Source organism: Haplochromis burtoni, unplaced genomic scaffold (assembly GCF_018398535.1).
Source record: "Haplochromis burtoni strain Fernald_Lab_line unplaced genomic scaffold, NCSU_Asbu1 Contig_3, whole genome shotgun sequence".
Classification (NCBI taxonomy): Eukaryota; Metazoa; Chordata; class Actinopteri; order Cichliformes; family Cichlidae; genus Haplochromis; species Haplochromis burtoni.
Window position 1 is genome coordinate 1,276,900 of NW_024582364.1, and position 15,312 is coordinate 1,292,211.

Genomic DNA, 15,312 nt, shown 5'->3' on the forward strand with positions numbered 1-15,312 from the left:
AATCTGTAAGAACAGTATAGGCATGCATTGAAAGTACACAAGGACCACTGGGTATGCTGGAAATTGATGGTAACTGTGACACTAATTATGTAGGGGGAGGGATTTAACAATATGCACCCTTTGGAGGGGATTACAATTACTCATAGAAAGGTGGAAATGTTAAAATCACCCCACATCTCTTGGGAAATAAATCCAGTTTCTTGGTGGTAGTAAAACTAAAATGTCAGCCTTGTGTTAAAATGGTAAGTGGACTGCATTTTTATGAAGCTTTTCTAGTCTTACTGACCACTCAAAACAGCATTAAAGTGGTGGGACTAAATGAAAAAGTCAGCAGGCTTCATTGCTGGGGACCATAAATGTTGGTACAAAATTTTATGGCAATCCATCCAATAACTGCTGAGATCCTTCAGTCTGGTTGAGTCTACTTGATCTTAAAGAAAAAGGGGGAAAGACCATAACCTTGTGACATGTGAAATTTAATGTATTCAAATTTCAGCATCACAGAGGCCCAGGAAGCTGGGCTTCTGTGAAAATTAACCCTAAAGCTGCTTGCGCTTGCAAGAAAGCATGTTGCACGGCAGCTCTGTCACCACTGCGGTGTGTTAAAGGTATAGTCAGTCATTTTTAGAGGTTATTTGATAGAAAATTTCAATTTTACTCATAAATATGCATTTATTAATGGATAATTACATCTTCCAAAAACTGACAAAATCTTATCTTCTTCACTTCAAGCCTCATCTGAACTGAAGTCACAACTTCAGTTCAGATGAGTTGGGACAAAAATGTGCATAAACATGCTCATTTAACCCCAATATTGTTGCAATTATCTATAACCTTTACATGTGACCCGCCATCTCCAGACAGCTGAGCCAGCTAAACCACAACAGCTGGTTTTAAGATAGCTATCTTAGGCTTGAGTCTCCTAAAAATCACTCTTTGCCACTGACAGTCATTTGGATTACATTCTCACATTGTATGTTCATTTGCGAAGTTTCCAACAACGTCAGATCCACTTCAAACGAAGTTTCACTAAGGCTGACTAACAGAGGCTAACTTCAGCTAACAGAGGCTAGCAGCAGAGCTTATCCTCAACAACTCACCTCAGTATCACTATCATTGCATAGAAGTGAGCTTCTCAGACACATCGACTTGTAACAGACTATTTTCACAAAGATTTACCACGTAAAGCAGAGTAAATAGATCTGGACGTCAGGAGTATTCTCTTCAATAATGACTGCAATTCTTCTATTTGCAAATAATCACACCAACAGTTATGACATTCACTGCTATTTTCTCTCTTCATTAAAATGAAACAACCATAAAAATTATAGCTATATGCTCACTTACATTATATTATTTGTAAGTGAGCAAATTCAATCTCAGCAGGGAATCAAAAAGTTATTTCCCACAATGTATCCAGATATATGGAAGAGAAATGTGCATAAAACAATGAAATAAAACACAATAACAACATTAGAATTTGAAATTTGGAATGTAAGAAATCAGGTGGGAAAGGTCCCTGGTGGTTATTGTCCTATGTTACCTTTGATTCACCACTTGAACTTAAACACACCGATTAACATTTGTCATGAGTGATTTTTTAAACGAACTCATAAACAGAACCCAGTCAGAGGCACTGTAGGGCAGCTTTTCAAAGTAAAAGAAACCTAGAGCATTATACATAGATTCATGCTAATTTTTACTGTCTTGTTTTGAAAAATAAAATACCTGAGGTAACCTCATAGCTAGTTACAGCCACTGTGTGTGGATCCTGCCTCAGGGCAGCATGGTGGTGTAGTGGTTAGCATTATTGCCATACAGCAAGAAGGTCTGGATTTGGATCTCTTGGCCTCGGGGCCTTTCTGTGTGGAGTCTGCATGTTCTCCCTGTACCAATGTGGGTGTTTTACCTTCCTCCCAGTTCAAAGACATGCATGTTAGGCTCTTTTATTACTCATTAAATGTAAACGATAGGTAGATAAAGCATAAAATAAAGTGTACAGTATCTGTGAAAAAGTAAATGTGGGTGGTAGAGAAAAGCACAAAAATATTCCAGCCCATTTCATTAAGTTTATGTAACAAAACTACTTGACGGGGGGTTTGACAAAGAGAATAAGAGACAATTGTCTTGTAACCAAGCCAACTGTGGTGAATATTGTTTGGCAGTTTTGTTTTCATGAGACTAGGCTGATTTTTAAGCAGGCCTGGCTAGAAACACAAATGTATAAACAACACCGAGCTGTCTTTTGTGTGATACACATACATGTTAACCAGCTCGATCCCAAAGCAAACAGGCACATGAAAGCTTTTTCTCCTGTACAGCGTGGATCCTGCAGGGAACTTTGAGGCAGGCAAATTGTAGCACACCTATTATGATTTGAAGGAGCACTAAAATGTCTGCGTCTCAGGCTGGCAGTGTCACAGCCACTCCACATGTGTGCTTGTCACAAAGTGACTAAGATTAAAACTAATTCAAATTTCAAGCAGTTTTCAGGGCCTCAAACTCTGTAGAGGGGATGAAAGGCATGTATCCAGAAAATAAATGTAAAGGAGGGCTAATTCTAATGAAAGTTTGTGTGGTTTTGCTCCACATCTCTTACATTTTTCTAGCGCAACACTGAGGGAAAAAAGGTGGGAGGTCACTCGCTGTGTTGTAAATTGACTGAGGAGACTTTAAAACAATGAATCAACTGAAATGAGAGCAACACCTTTAAGACACTGACGCTTCTAAATAAAAGTAAGAGGGGAAATATGGTTTTTTGTGACAGATCTCTCTGAGGTTTTGGCAGCATTTTTCACCTCAGCATTGCGTAGGAGTTATAACTCAACTCACTTTTTTCTGTCTCTTCTCATGTGTCAGATTGTGTTAGTTTGCATGCCTCTGCACGTACATTTTGTTCCATTACAAATAAGTCACAAAAAAAGTAACTCTAATGCTGCGTATGTTTTCTATCAGAGCATTTCCTTATCTGCTGGTGTCGGAGGGTTTTATCCCTGCTGAGGAGAGCAACAGACGGAGGTGATGCTGAATGAATGCAATATGCTGCAGCTCCTGTATGTTGATATTATCTGTCAGGTATCATTACTTTTACACTGGAAACTTGGCGCTAAAGGAAATCAGCTGTGCAGCCATCCGTGTGAGCCTCCAACGATCTTCTTGTTGCTTCACAATGCAGCATAAAACTTAAACGAACGCTCTGTGATTAAATGTTTCAGTCACAGTTCGAAGTCTATGCAGACACAAATAGATGTGATAAAACAACAAGACAACAGCACAACTGTTGACTGTTACAGTATGTCTTGCTGTAATGTTTAGTCTTCAGCTGCTGGCGTTGCTGAAAAGAAAATGTGCTTCTTTGTGTTTAATATTTGCTTTCATTAGCTGTTCGTTCGAATACAAGCGAGCGAATGCGCGCGTATATATTTAGGCACATGCTTCTCTTTTGTAAACAACACAGTTGACAACTTGACACGCGCACAGATGCTATGAAATGTTTCAGAGTCGCGCCGAATGTGGGTTTAAGTTCCAAACTGACATTAGTGCGGATACGTGGGTCCCTCTCCCTTCAAATTTATGCTCATCTCCGAGTAAGATCTAACACATCTCCCAACGCAGGGAGAAAACTTTCCGACATCCTTGACATACAACTCAGTCCCCGCTGTTTTGGACTGACAAAGCAGCACTACTGTGACAGAACAAGCGAGCGAGCTAATACGTGCCAGTCAGTTAGGCTGGATAGCGGGAGACGAGTGATTGCACTGCTGATGGAGGTAATTTTGCACAGGGAGGGGGTGCTGATAAATAACAGAATACAAATGCTTTGTGATTGATAAATACTCTGTGACAGCCCTTTGTGTCTGCGGAAAGAAGGCCGCTCTAAAGCAGTGAATGACAACAAAAGCTGCTGCTGTGAAACTTTTCACAGGACGAGCCACACAGAGAAACATGTCCGCCAAAACCCAAGCAGATGAACAGCAAAAAATTTTTTCCAGGAATCTTTAACCATTTGAGGTGGATAGTCTACATAATGCAGCTTTTTGATGTTTAAGGAACTGCATTTATTCACTTTCTGTACAGCTTAATGACTTAAATTGGTCTCGTTTTGAAAATGAATGCAAAGCTACAGCCAGCTAAGACACAGCTAAGCTGTGCTAACCAGCTAGACAGTCATGATTAAAAACTGACATCAGGATGTAATGAAATCATCTCGTGACACCACAGACTAGCCAATCAGTGGCATGCAGTCTTTTGACATCACATTTTCTGAGCCGAGTAGGTACTAGTGAAAAAAGACTAATACGGTCCTACCACAGCACTGGAAGACATCTGTGCACACTGTGGAGATAGGAGGCCACAGGAGGGAAAGGAGGCTGAATGACACATCGACAGAGTGTGCAAAAGTCTTGAGCCTCCTCCTAATTCTTTGAAAATGTTGCCAAAAATTGCCAAGAAAATGGGAAACAGGTGCAGCCATTAACTAGAACATGCACACAAACACAGTATATAAGACAAAAACAGAGCTTGTGTTCACAGTGTTTTTCCATCCAGGTATGCTTTTACTGCTTTGGCAGTGTGTTTGGGATCATTGTCACGCTGAAAAATGAAGCTCTTGCCAATCAGATGCATTCCAGATGGCATTGCATGGCAGAACAGAATCTGATGGCACTTTTCTGCGTTCATAATTCCATCAATTTTGACAAGCTCTTCAAAACCACTGGTTGAAATGCAGCCCCAAACCACAACAGAGCCTCCACTGTGTTTTACAGATTGCTGTAGACACTCACTGTTGTCTGTCTCTCTCCTGACCTCCTCTGTACTTATTAACGATGATCTGAACCAAAAGTTTCAAATTGGGATTCATCACTCCATCTAGATAGGAGGCCTGCCACTTCTTCTTATGTCATCCACTTGTCCAGTTTCCAAAAACGTTTAAGGACACCCTGCACACCCTGCAGAGGCATGCATAGTTTCTGACCAATGACTCTTTGGGAATCACTTGTTGGAACACAAATATGATTTTATGTCTGTCAAACTGTGTTATCTTTGGCATTTTTATTAGATTTAACTAAATAAATGGAAACAAATTATATTCTTTGTGACAGGCTGCTAGTAACAAATTGTGTAAAGATTTCAGATGGATTCTTTGCGAAGTTATCTGTCATGTATAAGTATAACAGTGGTTCATCCCTTGAGTTAAGTGCCTTTTTTATTTTTATTCTTCAGCGATCTATAGATCAGTGTTACGTGGCTTAACAAATAAACAAACATTACTTTGATAATGGTCAGGTTGAAGGATTGGATAATAGCGGCTACACTAAAAAATGTTTGTAGGTTTACGAGAATTTCATCTCTAAAAGGAAACTGGCAATACTTTTTAATTTTATTTGTTGCTTCCCTCATATTGAACAAATATGACAAATACTTGAATTTAGCTCTTGATAAGCTAGCAAACGAGCATTTTTCACTTAAGCAAAGGCAGCCTGTGATCTGCCTGAGATCGAAAATAAACGCTCTGCTGTCAGTCAGTCTCGCTTTCCACCATGTAAATAAAATACTACTTCAAGTTAAACATAAAACTGCTCTGAAATGTCACACTGTCATTTTTCAAGTTTTTTTATTTCCAACAAAACTACTATAATAATTACTGAGGTGGTGCCAGTCGGGCGGTTAGCTGTTTCCTCCTGTTTCCAGTTGAGCTAAGCTCACTAAGGAGCACAGTCCAAAAGGCCAAGTGCATTTCAATAAACAACAAGTAATGCTGTCTGGGAATTGGTAAGCAAGAAAATGTCATTTGGCCCAGGTGGATTCCTATCTGTCTGGCTTATGGCATTTGGGCTCCTCTGTGCAGAAACCAATTTCCAAATCTGATTTCTTTAGCAAATACCGAAGCTATAAAAGCAAAACACTTATATAGGAGTTCCAGCTATGAGTGGATATGGGCCTTACTTTTTTTGCCTTTTTCTCCTAATGTTCCCATCTCTCTGGTTTACACTGTGGAAGAAATGAACAGCAATAAAGGTAGCAGTTTCTTACAGAGCAAATTTGTAGCACCAAATAAATAATATCTTCACACAGATAGTGCAAGCATTCTAAAAACAGATATTTTCACTGTGGCCCCCTCGTCTCAAGCCTGCCTCAAAGCATCAGTCTAGTTTTCTATCAGGCCAGCTCCGGCTGTTTAACTGACATCCTAAAAAGACCCGCTTCAAATCATCGCACCCAGAGAGGAAGGCGGGGAGAGAGATCTGAAGAGAGCGCCAGAATAAAATGAGAGAAAACAGACAGAGGGGCCTAATGAAAAAGTAGAGAGGGAAAAATGGTGGAAGATTTCTATGCAGTGATGTCCTTGTGACACGGTAAATGATAGGGTGCATGAATTTTGCAAGCATCAGCAGCTTGCTCTGACAAGGGCATCTTAGCTCTTGTGTAATACTCCCAGGGTCTTTGAGGTGTGGCTTTCAGACATCTACAAGACCAAGTGATCACAGGGGGGTGGGGCAGTGAGGAGTAGCCTGCAGAGAATACACTAGCTCCCTGGGAAAAGGACATTAGAAGAGTGGTAAAGATGCAGAAGAAGCAGGGATGGAGGTTTCACTCAGCAGGCCAGCACAGGTACTGCAGTATCAGTAACAGTTGCCATAGTAATCATGCTGGGGGGATGGCTGCAGTGTGATCACTGTGAAAAATGAGTCAGTATTAGTGGCACAATGATGACATCTAGTGGTTGTCTGGGACTGTCAGGGCACTACGTTACCCGAAGTATAGGTGTTTGTCTTCAGGTTGTTTTTGTGTGAGCTGCAGTTTCGGAGATATTTGCTGCAGTTCACCGTCTTTTGATTATAACGGAGCAGAAATCATTCTTTCCATACATCTTTAACCCGTTGCTCAGAAGATACAAAGCTTGTACCACATTTCAGCAACCACATCTCTGTGCAATAGCCATGACAAGAGGGTCAGGCTGACACACTGTGACAGGAGGTGAAAACTCATGGTTTCCAGCTTGGGTAAACTATCATGTTAGCTTGCTGCAGTCTTCTTTTAGTTAGTGAGAGCCATTTGTACTCACCCAAAATATCTAAGGAAGGCTTCCAGCACCTTGTTGAATCATTGCCACAAAGAATTGAGGCAGCTCCAAAGAGATCCAACCCTGAACTAGCAAGGTGTACCTAATAAAATGACAAATGAGTCTATTTCCATTTTTTAAATCTCTACTAAATTTAATCTCTGCAGCTTCCCTTACTGCCTTGAGAGTGCAGCCCTGAAGTATGAAGTTTTTTGTATCTCAGTAAATAAATTTTTAGTCTTTTAGTTCATTTTTCCAAATATTGAGGCTACGTTTAGATCTGCCAGCCATCAGTGGGTCTAATCCACTAAGCAGCCTTGGCAGCTTTTCCACCAGAGAAAAGCTAAAGAAGTTTTACCAACTCTCAGAAAAACTTGATGGGCCTTGAAGCAACCTTAAGCTCTGGCGTACTCCCTCTCTCTCTCACACACACACAGGAAGAGAGAAAAGGGATAAAAATGTAGGCAGAGGGATTCATTCAGGGTTTTTGATCAAAGTGGGGATTCTGAACCCAGACACACCCTGACAATTTAAATTCAAGAATTGCGAGATAGCCCCAAACAGTCCACTGTTCAGCTGTACTAAACACATGACAGTGCACTGCTGATTTTAACCATCAGGCTGACTGATTTAATGTAATCTTCCATAAGCACATAACATGAAGTAAATGACAGGATAAAGATTGCAGACTTTCAAAACTGTAGCTGGACACCTTTGCTGGACATTTTTTTTCAGTAAATCACTATATTTAGTTTGTCAGTGGTGCTTCAACAAACAAGCAAAGACTTTTATTTACTTTTACAAACCCATAGTTCTAGTTTTGCTAGACATAATGGTCAAATCAAAAAAGTTTATCATAATGAATAAATCATCATCATTTGCAGCTAATAAACTTAAAAATAAAAAGCCACTGGTATTTCTTTTAAAATATTCTGTATCACTTCATCAGAGTTTACATACAGACGTTTTCATTGCTGTGACAAACTAAGTCTGCTTCATGATTCAGTAGCTCGTAGAACCGCCTTTATCAGCAACAATTTGAAGTAACTGTTGTCTGTATGAGTTTATCGATCACAATCACATCATTGTGGAGGAATTTTGGCACATTCTTCCTTAAGTGCTGCTTCTCTTCGTTGACGTTTCTTGGCCTTCATTTATGCACAGCTCTCTAAGGTCAGCACTTTAACTGCAAGGTGTCCAGCTTCTGTGGCTGCAAAACAAACTAGTGCTGTGCAATACTGCAGATGTTGCTATGATCTGATATGAGGTAACTACAGGGCCAGTAATGCAGATACCGATACTGATACCGAACTTATAGAAGGCAGCTTGTGTAGGGGAGTGTCGTGATTTTTAAGATGAATTATCATCAATTTGCAAATTCTGAACACATTTTAATGAACAATGAATCACTGTGATTTTACTTTCCATGATAATTAGTTAATACAGCAAACGAACCATTCAACTTTTCTTGAATGATGAAACTTGGGTCAACTTCTGTTGTTTAAATCTCAATTATCACATAAAGCTTCAGACATTTTTCACAGTGCAATGAACTTAGGGGATAGAAACAAAGTACCAATACCATCATGCTAGTCTCGATCCAGTACCAGTGTTGATGTCAATACTATCGATATTTAGATTGATCTGCCCAGCTCTAAAACAAACCCAAATCATCAGCCTCCACCACCGTGACTGACAGTTTGTATGGGGTGTTTGAGCTGATGTTCTGTGTTTGGGGTTCACCATCATGTTTGCTGTGCATTATGGACAAACATCTCCACTTTGGTCTTGTTTGCTTCAGAAGTCGTGCTGTTTATTCAGATGCTTTCTGCTTGCATCCCTTCCAAACAACCTAAACTTGCTCAGTCTTTTTTCTAATCGTACTCTCATGAACTTTAACATTTAACATCCTAACTGAGGCCTGTAGACTCTCAGATTAAGCTTTTGAGTTTTCTGCATTTTCTGTTACATTTTCAAAATGTAAACTTATATCATATTTAAAGATGAAATAAAATAAGGTTTTCTCATCAAATAAAAACCACGTGTTGTGGCAGAGCTAATATAAGACTGGAAACTGACTGTATGTAGTGATAAAAATAAAAACAATGGAAGTTCATTCTTACAATAGCGTCATTTTGATTCTGAATAAATACTGACTTGCTCTTCTTCAGGCAAGCAGTGCCATAACGTTCGATCAGCTTCCATCTGTTTGCAATTCACCTCCACATCTGTTAAGATAAAAAGGCTTCGGAAAATCAAACAACAGTGTGGAACTTCCTATAAAGCAACGATTTCATGCATGTACTGAATTATATCAATAGTGGCTGTGTAGTGTGATCCTTCTGTTTTTACATCATTAAAAAAGACAAACAAAAAAACAAAAACCACAGACTTCAGACCACCAGGCCCTTCTTTGATCTTTCTCTCCGTTTCTTAACAGTCTTCTGGCTGCTGCACCTCTTCTTCTTTGCTTCTACTTCTGGGTCAAAATCAGAGTCACTGTCACCGTTTGGTCGCCTTCCCAATGTCTCCTCCTCCTCCTCTTCTTCTTCTTCCTCCTCTTCTGTCGAGTCAAAGGATAAATCACTACCAGACTGCTTGTCCTCGCTCCCCTCATCACCGGAGCCTGTTTTCTTTAACTTCTGCACCTTTGATTTTGGCGTTTTTGCCTTTGAACGCAGGCCTTTAATTTCCCCCGCTGCTCTTCTCCTCGGCCTTCCTCTGGGCCTGTCTGTGCTTCTCCTTTTACTTTTCGGCTTCATTGATCTCTCCCTCTGAACCTTCTGTTTTACTTTCACACTGTCAAACTCAGAGTTCACGTCTCTCTTTTTCTTGTTCCTCTTAGCATCATTTGCCCTTTTATCCATCTGCTGAAGTCCAGAGCTGGACGTGTGGTAACGCTGGACGTGACTTTTCAAGCTCACGTTGTGGTTGAAGCACATGTCACAGAGCTGACACTTGTACGGCCGCTCCCCGGTGTGCAGACGCATGTGGGACTTCAGGTGGCTCGTCTGGTTGAAGCCACGCTGGCACACCGAACACTTGTACGGTTTCAGTCCTGTGTGCACAACGGAGTGCCTCCTGAGATGATGTATGTCCTTGAATTCAATCCCACAGACTCCACATTTGAACTCCCTCGAGACTCTGTGCTTTGCCAGGTGGCTCCGGCGTTCTTTACTGGTGGCGAATGTCTTTGGACAGTCGGGACATTTAAAGGGATCTTTTTTATCCTGGTGGGTCAGCTCGTGCCTAAATTTGTCCGCCCTGGTTTTGAAGGTGACATAGCAATACTTGCAAGGATGCTCGTACGTTTCGTCGTGGATTTCGCTATGATTTCTTAGAGCAATCTCAGAAACGCACCTTTTCCCGCAGATATTGCAGGAGTAGGGTTTTATTTTGTGCTCACATGTGTGAGGCTTCAGGATGAGGAAAAAACGTCCGCACTCTGTGCACAGCTCATTAATTTCGAGGCCACCCGGGGATTCAAAATCTTCCTCTTCGCCTTCATCCTCGGTTTCCTCCTCAGACTCCTTTGTGAGCTCGTCAGCCACCAAAAGTTCCTCCGTGGGATTCCAGTCCCCATCTGAACTCATCCCACCTCTATTGCCTTCCTCTTCGTCGTCTGAAGGATCGCTTTTTTCATCGCTAAAAGTGACGGCCTCAGACAAAGCCGCAGCGCCGGCGTTGTCGTCTCTTAGCGCTGACTGTGAATGACAAGAATGGCAACGTAGCATTTGGGAAACTTTTTCAAGCCTGTACAGCAAAGAGTTTTCATGAAAAATGACTAAGACAGAGGTGCAAGCAAAGGACAAAGTATCACTTCTATAAGTGCTTTTTTTAAAACTGCAATTCAGCAAAAGCGCGGGCAAAGACACAAAAAGCAGAAAACAGATACTTTTTTGTTCCAAATGGAATAATAGAGACGCAGAATTTGCATCTTTCTGAGAGAATTATTACTTCTGAGAGCCAAACAAATTAAACGCATGTATGACTCTCAAACCAAAAAAAAGTAGTTTGATTAAATTGTGATGTGATGTGAGATCTTAAGAGTTGCTATTTGCACCATCACTTCTGAAGAAACTCCCAGAAACTAAGTGGGAAGCTCCTATCATGACTATGTGAAGCTGGCTCCAAAAAAGTGAGTCAATCCCTGTCATGTCTTAAGTTAAAATACCCGGCTTTAGAGAATTCAAAATAATTTTACAGACTGCTACCAAAACGGTTTTGATCTCTATGGATAGTTTTCTCGTTTACAACATCTGTAAGTGGGAGAATTTTTTATAACTAATCCGTGTGAATAGTAAGGGTTAGGGGCGTGGCCACTTTGATTGAGTGTGCTGACACAGGCAGCTGTAAACCCGTTGGTGTCTGCAGCGGCGTCACCTGGAGTCACTGTGTTTGTGGTCTGTGTGTGTTCCTTTTGGGGCGCCTGCTATATCCTGCTGTATAGTATAACCCATTCAAGAAGTCTGTACTTCAGAGTGAAACACAACTATTGTTTTTGGTTACATTATAATTCAAAATTGTGTCCATTTTGAAAGACAGGTAGGCTGCTCTAGTCAGCTGTTTGAATACACTTTTTTTGAAAGACTGCTTTCTGCTAGCTAAAATAAGCATCTCAATTCATATCATTAAGAATTACCAATGCAATCCAAACCATAATGCGTGACTTTACGGCGGATACAGCTATCTTTTAGTCTATGATATTTAATGAAATATGTCATATTAAACTTTTTATGAGTCAAGTCCAGTTAGGAATCATAAAATAAACACATTGCAAACTTCTCTGATGACCAAGTTTTCTTTAGTAGACAGTAAATCAGGTTAAACCTACCAGCTGGGTCTCTGGGGTTCCCTCTGTGCCTCTTGTCGGGCGTCCATCTTCAGCGGCAGGGAGAGGGGCACTGACCTGACCATTCCGCTTGTTTTTGTAGTCGCACTTATGGCATCGTTGTTTCAAGATGATGAGCTCCCCATAGGTTACTTTCACTGCCTGGAGTTTGTCTCCACATGTTGGGCACTTTTGGCCAAACACCTTCAGGAGGCAATTTTCATTCACCATGTATTTGTCGTTCTGAAGTGCAGGCCTGAAACACAAGAGTACAAACAGTCAGACGCGTCATGATGTCACATCTTCAAACATGCTCAGAAATGTGGAACTTACAATTCCTGGTTCGAATCTGTGTCTGGAGTTTCAGGAGTGAGAGCATCTGAAACATTGTGGGACACAGGCTTGAATACAACACTTTGTCACACTTTAGATTTTTAATGGTGTGATATGGACACTTTCTTACCTCTCAAGGGGCATTCTGTTATTTCAGGGGAACAAGTAGAGCTCTTACATAATTCTAGGTCATCACACTGACTATCTGCATCTGTGGTGGTAACAGGTTCCTACACAAAAATCACAAAACACCACAAAAGCTTTCAGTCAAACAAAGCCACAAACAGTTAACAAGCATGCGTTTTTTGTCTATACCCATCAATGTATGGATAAAGGCATCCCTTAGGTTGGCTTAAGGGAAAAACTACTCATTTGCCTTCACGCTCTCTGGGCTGCAGTTCCTGGTCAACTCAGGGACTGTAAGGGGGCCTGGTCTTGTAGCTGCAAAACAAGCCCAAATCATCGCCCCTATACTGCCGTGCTTGACAGTTGGAGCTGTTTGTGCTGATGTTTTGTGTGTGGTTTTTGCCAAACACGGTTTTGCCAGCCTAAGCCATGCTGTCATTTTCTTTTTAGAGAGAAGAGCTTCTCTTCTGGCGACCTTCCCAAACAAGCCACACCCATTCGGTCTTTTTCTAATTGTACTGTCGTAAACGTTAACAATTAACATGATGATTGAGACTTGTAGAGTCTGATCTGCAGTTCTTGGGATGGTTGCAGTTTATGAACATTGCATTGTCTGACATACGGTTGAATTTGCTGGGACGTCCACTCCTGGGGAGATTTGCAACTGTCTTGAATGTTTTCCACTTATCTCACTCTAGAATGAAGGACTTTAGATTGTTTGGAAAGCAGCTGAATATCGCTGTTTCACAGGCCAGAAAAACAAGTGGTCCAGGATTACTGACCTTAATTGAATAACTTTTACAGCTATAAGAAATACATTTACATGGAATGATCATACTTGCATTCAGTCTCACAGAAGCATTATCTTGCTTTAATATGTCACTTTATAAACTTCATACGTGAATGATGAAAGCAACGACTGTGTCATTTTAATCAAGTTCTATCTTTATAATTTATCTGATTATAAATGACTTCTGTTGAAAACTGAATTAAAATAACTGTGTATTGTATGACAGTTGGTCTATGACTGCCGTCCAGCCAGCCTCAACCTTGGTTTGGGTTTGTGTGTATACTAGATATTACGGAAAGGGAAACTGAGAACGGATTTCAAAGTAAAATTGCTCTTCAAGTGACTCATTTCAACAACCAAAAAAATTTAGCCCGTCATTGATGAAATAGCAATAATAAAACACAAAACAAAAATTTATGTGGAAAAAAAAATCAAATTGCAGATAACAGAAATATTGAAATATGATAAACTTGTCTTAAAATAGCCACGCTTAGAATTGCAATTCAAACACCGTGTAAAGCCATTAAAAATAGTTTATGTCACTTAATATACTTTAGATCAACAGTATTCATATACGCAATTTCGGATAGCTTTTGATGTTGTTGATCTTTAGTAAAATTAGTCTGTGGAAGCAAATCTTTCCTTCTAATAGATGGATAGTGGAAAAAGTAAAGTCTCTTTACTTTGAAATACAAAATCAAACTAACTTATTGATTGATATTGACTGAGTAACTCGATAAGGGTGTGTACTGTGGATCTAAAATAAAATTAGTCTGTGGAAACAGGACGTTCACCTGTAATGACTGTTCACGACTTAAAATCTTAATTAAAAAAATAAATCAGCTTTCATTATTTATGTTTAATTTTGAAATGAATTCATTTTCTATAGTATTTTGGCATTTATGCCAGACTAAACGTGTGGTGTGGGCTAACATAGAAATCACATTCATTTGAAAGTCGCTTTTATTTTGTAAACACGTCTCAGTTTCTCTTTCCGTAATACACAGTATATAGGTATAACGCATTCAACGTGGAGGCTGGCTTGGGAGCAGTTTTTTAAAGATCCGGTGAAGTCCAGCAACAGGTGATCCCTCAGCTGACTCACCTCATCCTGTGGGCTCTCCACGGGTTCCTCTGGCTCTGTGTTGACCCACAGTGAGGGGACAGCACCGGGCTTCAGCTGCACCGAGCCACTCAGAGCCAAGCTCACGAAGCAGTCATCTGTGAAGTGTTCACTGCAAATAGTGATATCAGTCCAGGACGATTCTTTTAGTCGCTGCTTGTTGACTTCGAACAGAAACAGGACCCACTCCAGTCTCCTCTCCGGGTCCTCTGGTAGCCTGAACCGCTGCACATTGTGTCGCCACGAATCACAACCAACGACGGAGCACATGCTGGGCTACGGATGTGACCCTCCAGTTGTAGAAGTGGTCGGGCAGCGTTACGTTTTAACGCTCGCTTGCTGTAGCTGCCACATTTTAACATAAACAACAATGGCAGGCTAATGGCTAAGTAAGCGAATGTTGTGCTAACAGAACTGGCGTGGCTCTCTGGCTGGGTTCGCTTGGTTTGGCGACCAGCGTATCCCGGCTTAACAAGTAGATGACGCTGGCATTTCTCGTCACTTAGGTAGAAAACTTGCACAGCTCCACAAATTAAAAATGAAAAAGACTAAAACCAACACTGAAACTATTAAAAAAAACTAAAGTAAAACTAGACATTTTCAAACAATCAAAGCTATATTAAAATCAAGAAATGAATTTTTTTAAAGTAATCAGAAAACAGAAAACTATACTATAATAACTGGTATTTAAAAAGTAATCAGAAAATAGAAAACTATAATAACTGGTATGGTGGCCTTTAACACAGTTGTTACACAGCATTTCTAATCTGGGTGTTAAAACACTGGATATTTCCAGTGTAAAAGCACATGTGGAAAACAGTCTGGTCCTGTGTGCTACTGTTACATGCCCCAGGAGGATAGCTTTTTCTTTGTGAAATAATGCCTTCTCTGTCCTGATTGGGTGCTGCTGCTTGAATCAAGTCAATCAGCAATCAGCAGATCCCTATATAACGTTTGTGAAGCTGTGTTTCTGGGCCTTCTGGCCTTTTTCACTGCCATACATGTGCAGGCTCACATGCCTTTGATTTGTATTTTTAGCCTTATGT

The 15,312-nt window shown here is 40.5% G+C and overlaps 1 protein-coding gene across 1 annotated transcript; it reads right to left on the reverse strand.

The window, feature by feature from the left end:
- Positions 1-8,938: 8,938 nt before the first annotated feature.
- Positions 8,939-14,807, reverse strand: LOC102298563 (zinc finger protein 384). Its single transcript, XM_005912802.3, has 5 exons — positions 14,249-14,807; positions 12,358-12,457; positions 12,228-12,273; positions 11,898-12,150; positions 8,939-10,767 (listed from the first exon to the last, which is right to left on the reverse strand). Exons 1-5 carry the CDS (start codon positions 14,534-14,536, stop codon positions 9,457-9,459), a joined length of 1,998 nt encoding a protein of 665 aa, XP_005912864.1. The 5' UTR covers positions 14,537-14,807; the 3' UTR covers positions 8,939-9,456.
- Positions 14,808-15,312: the final 505 nt, after the last annotated feature.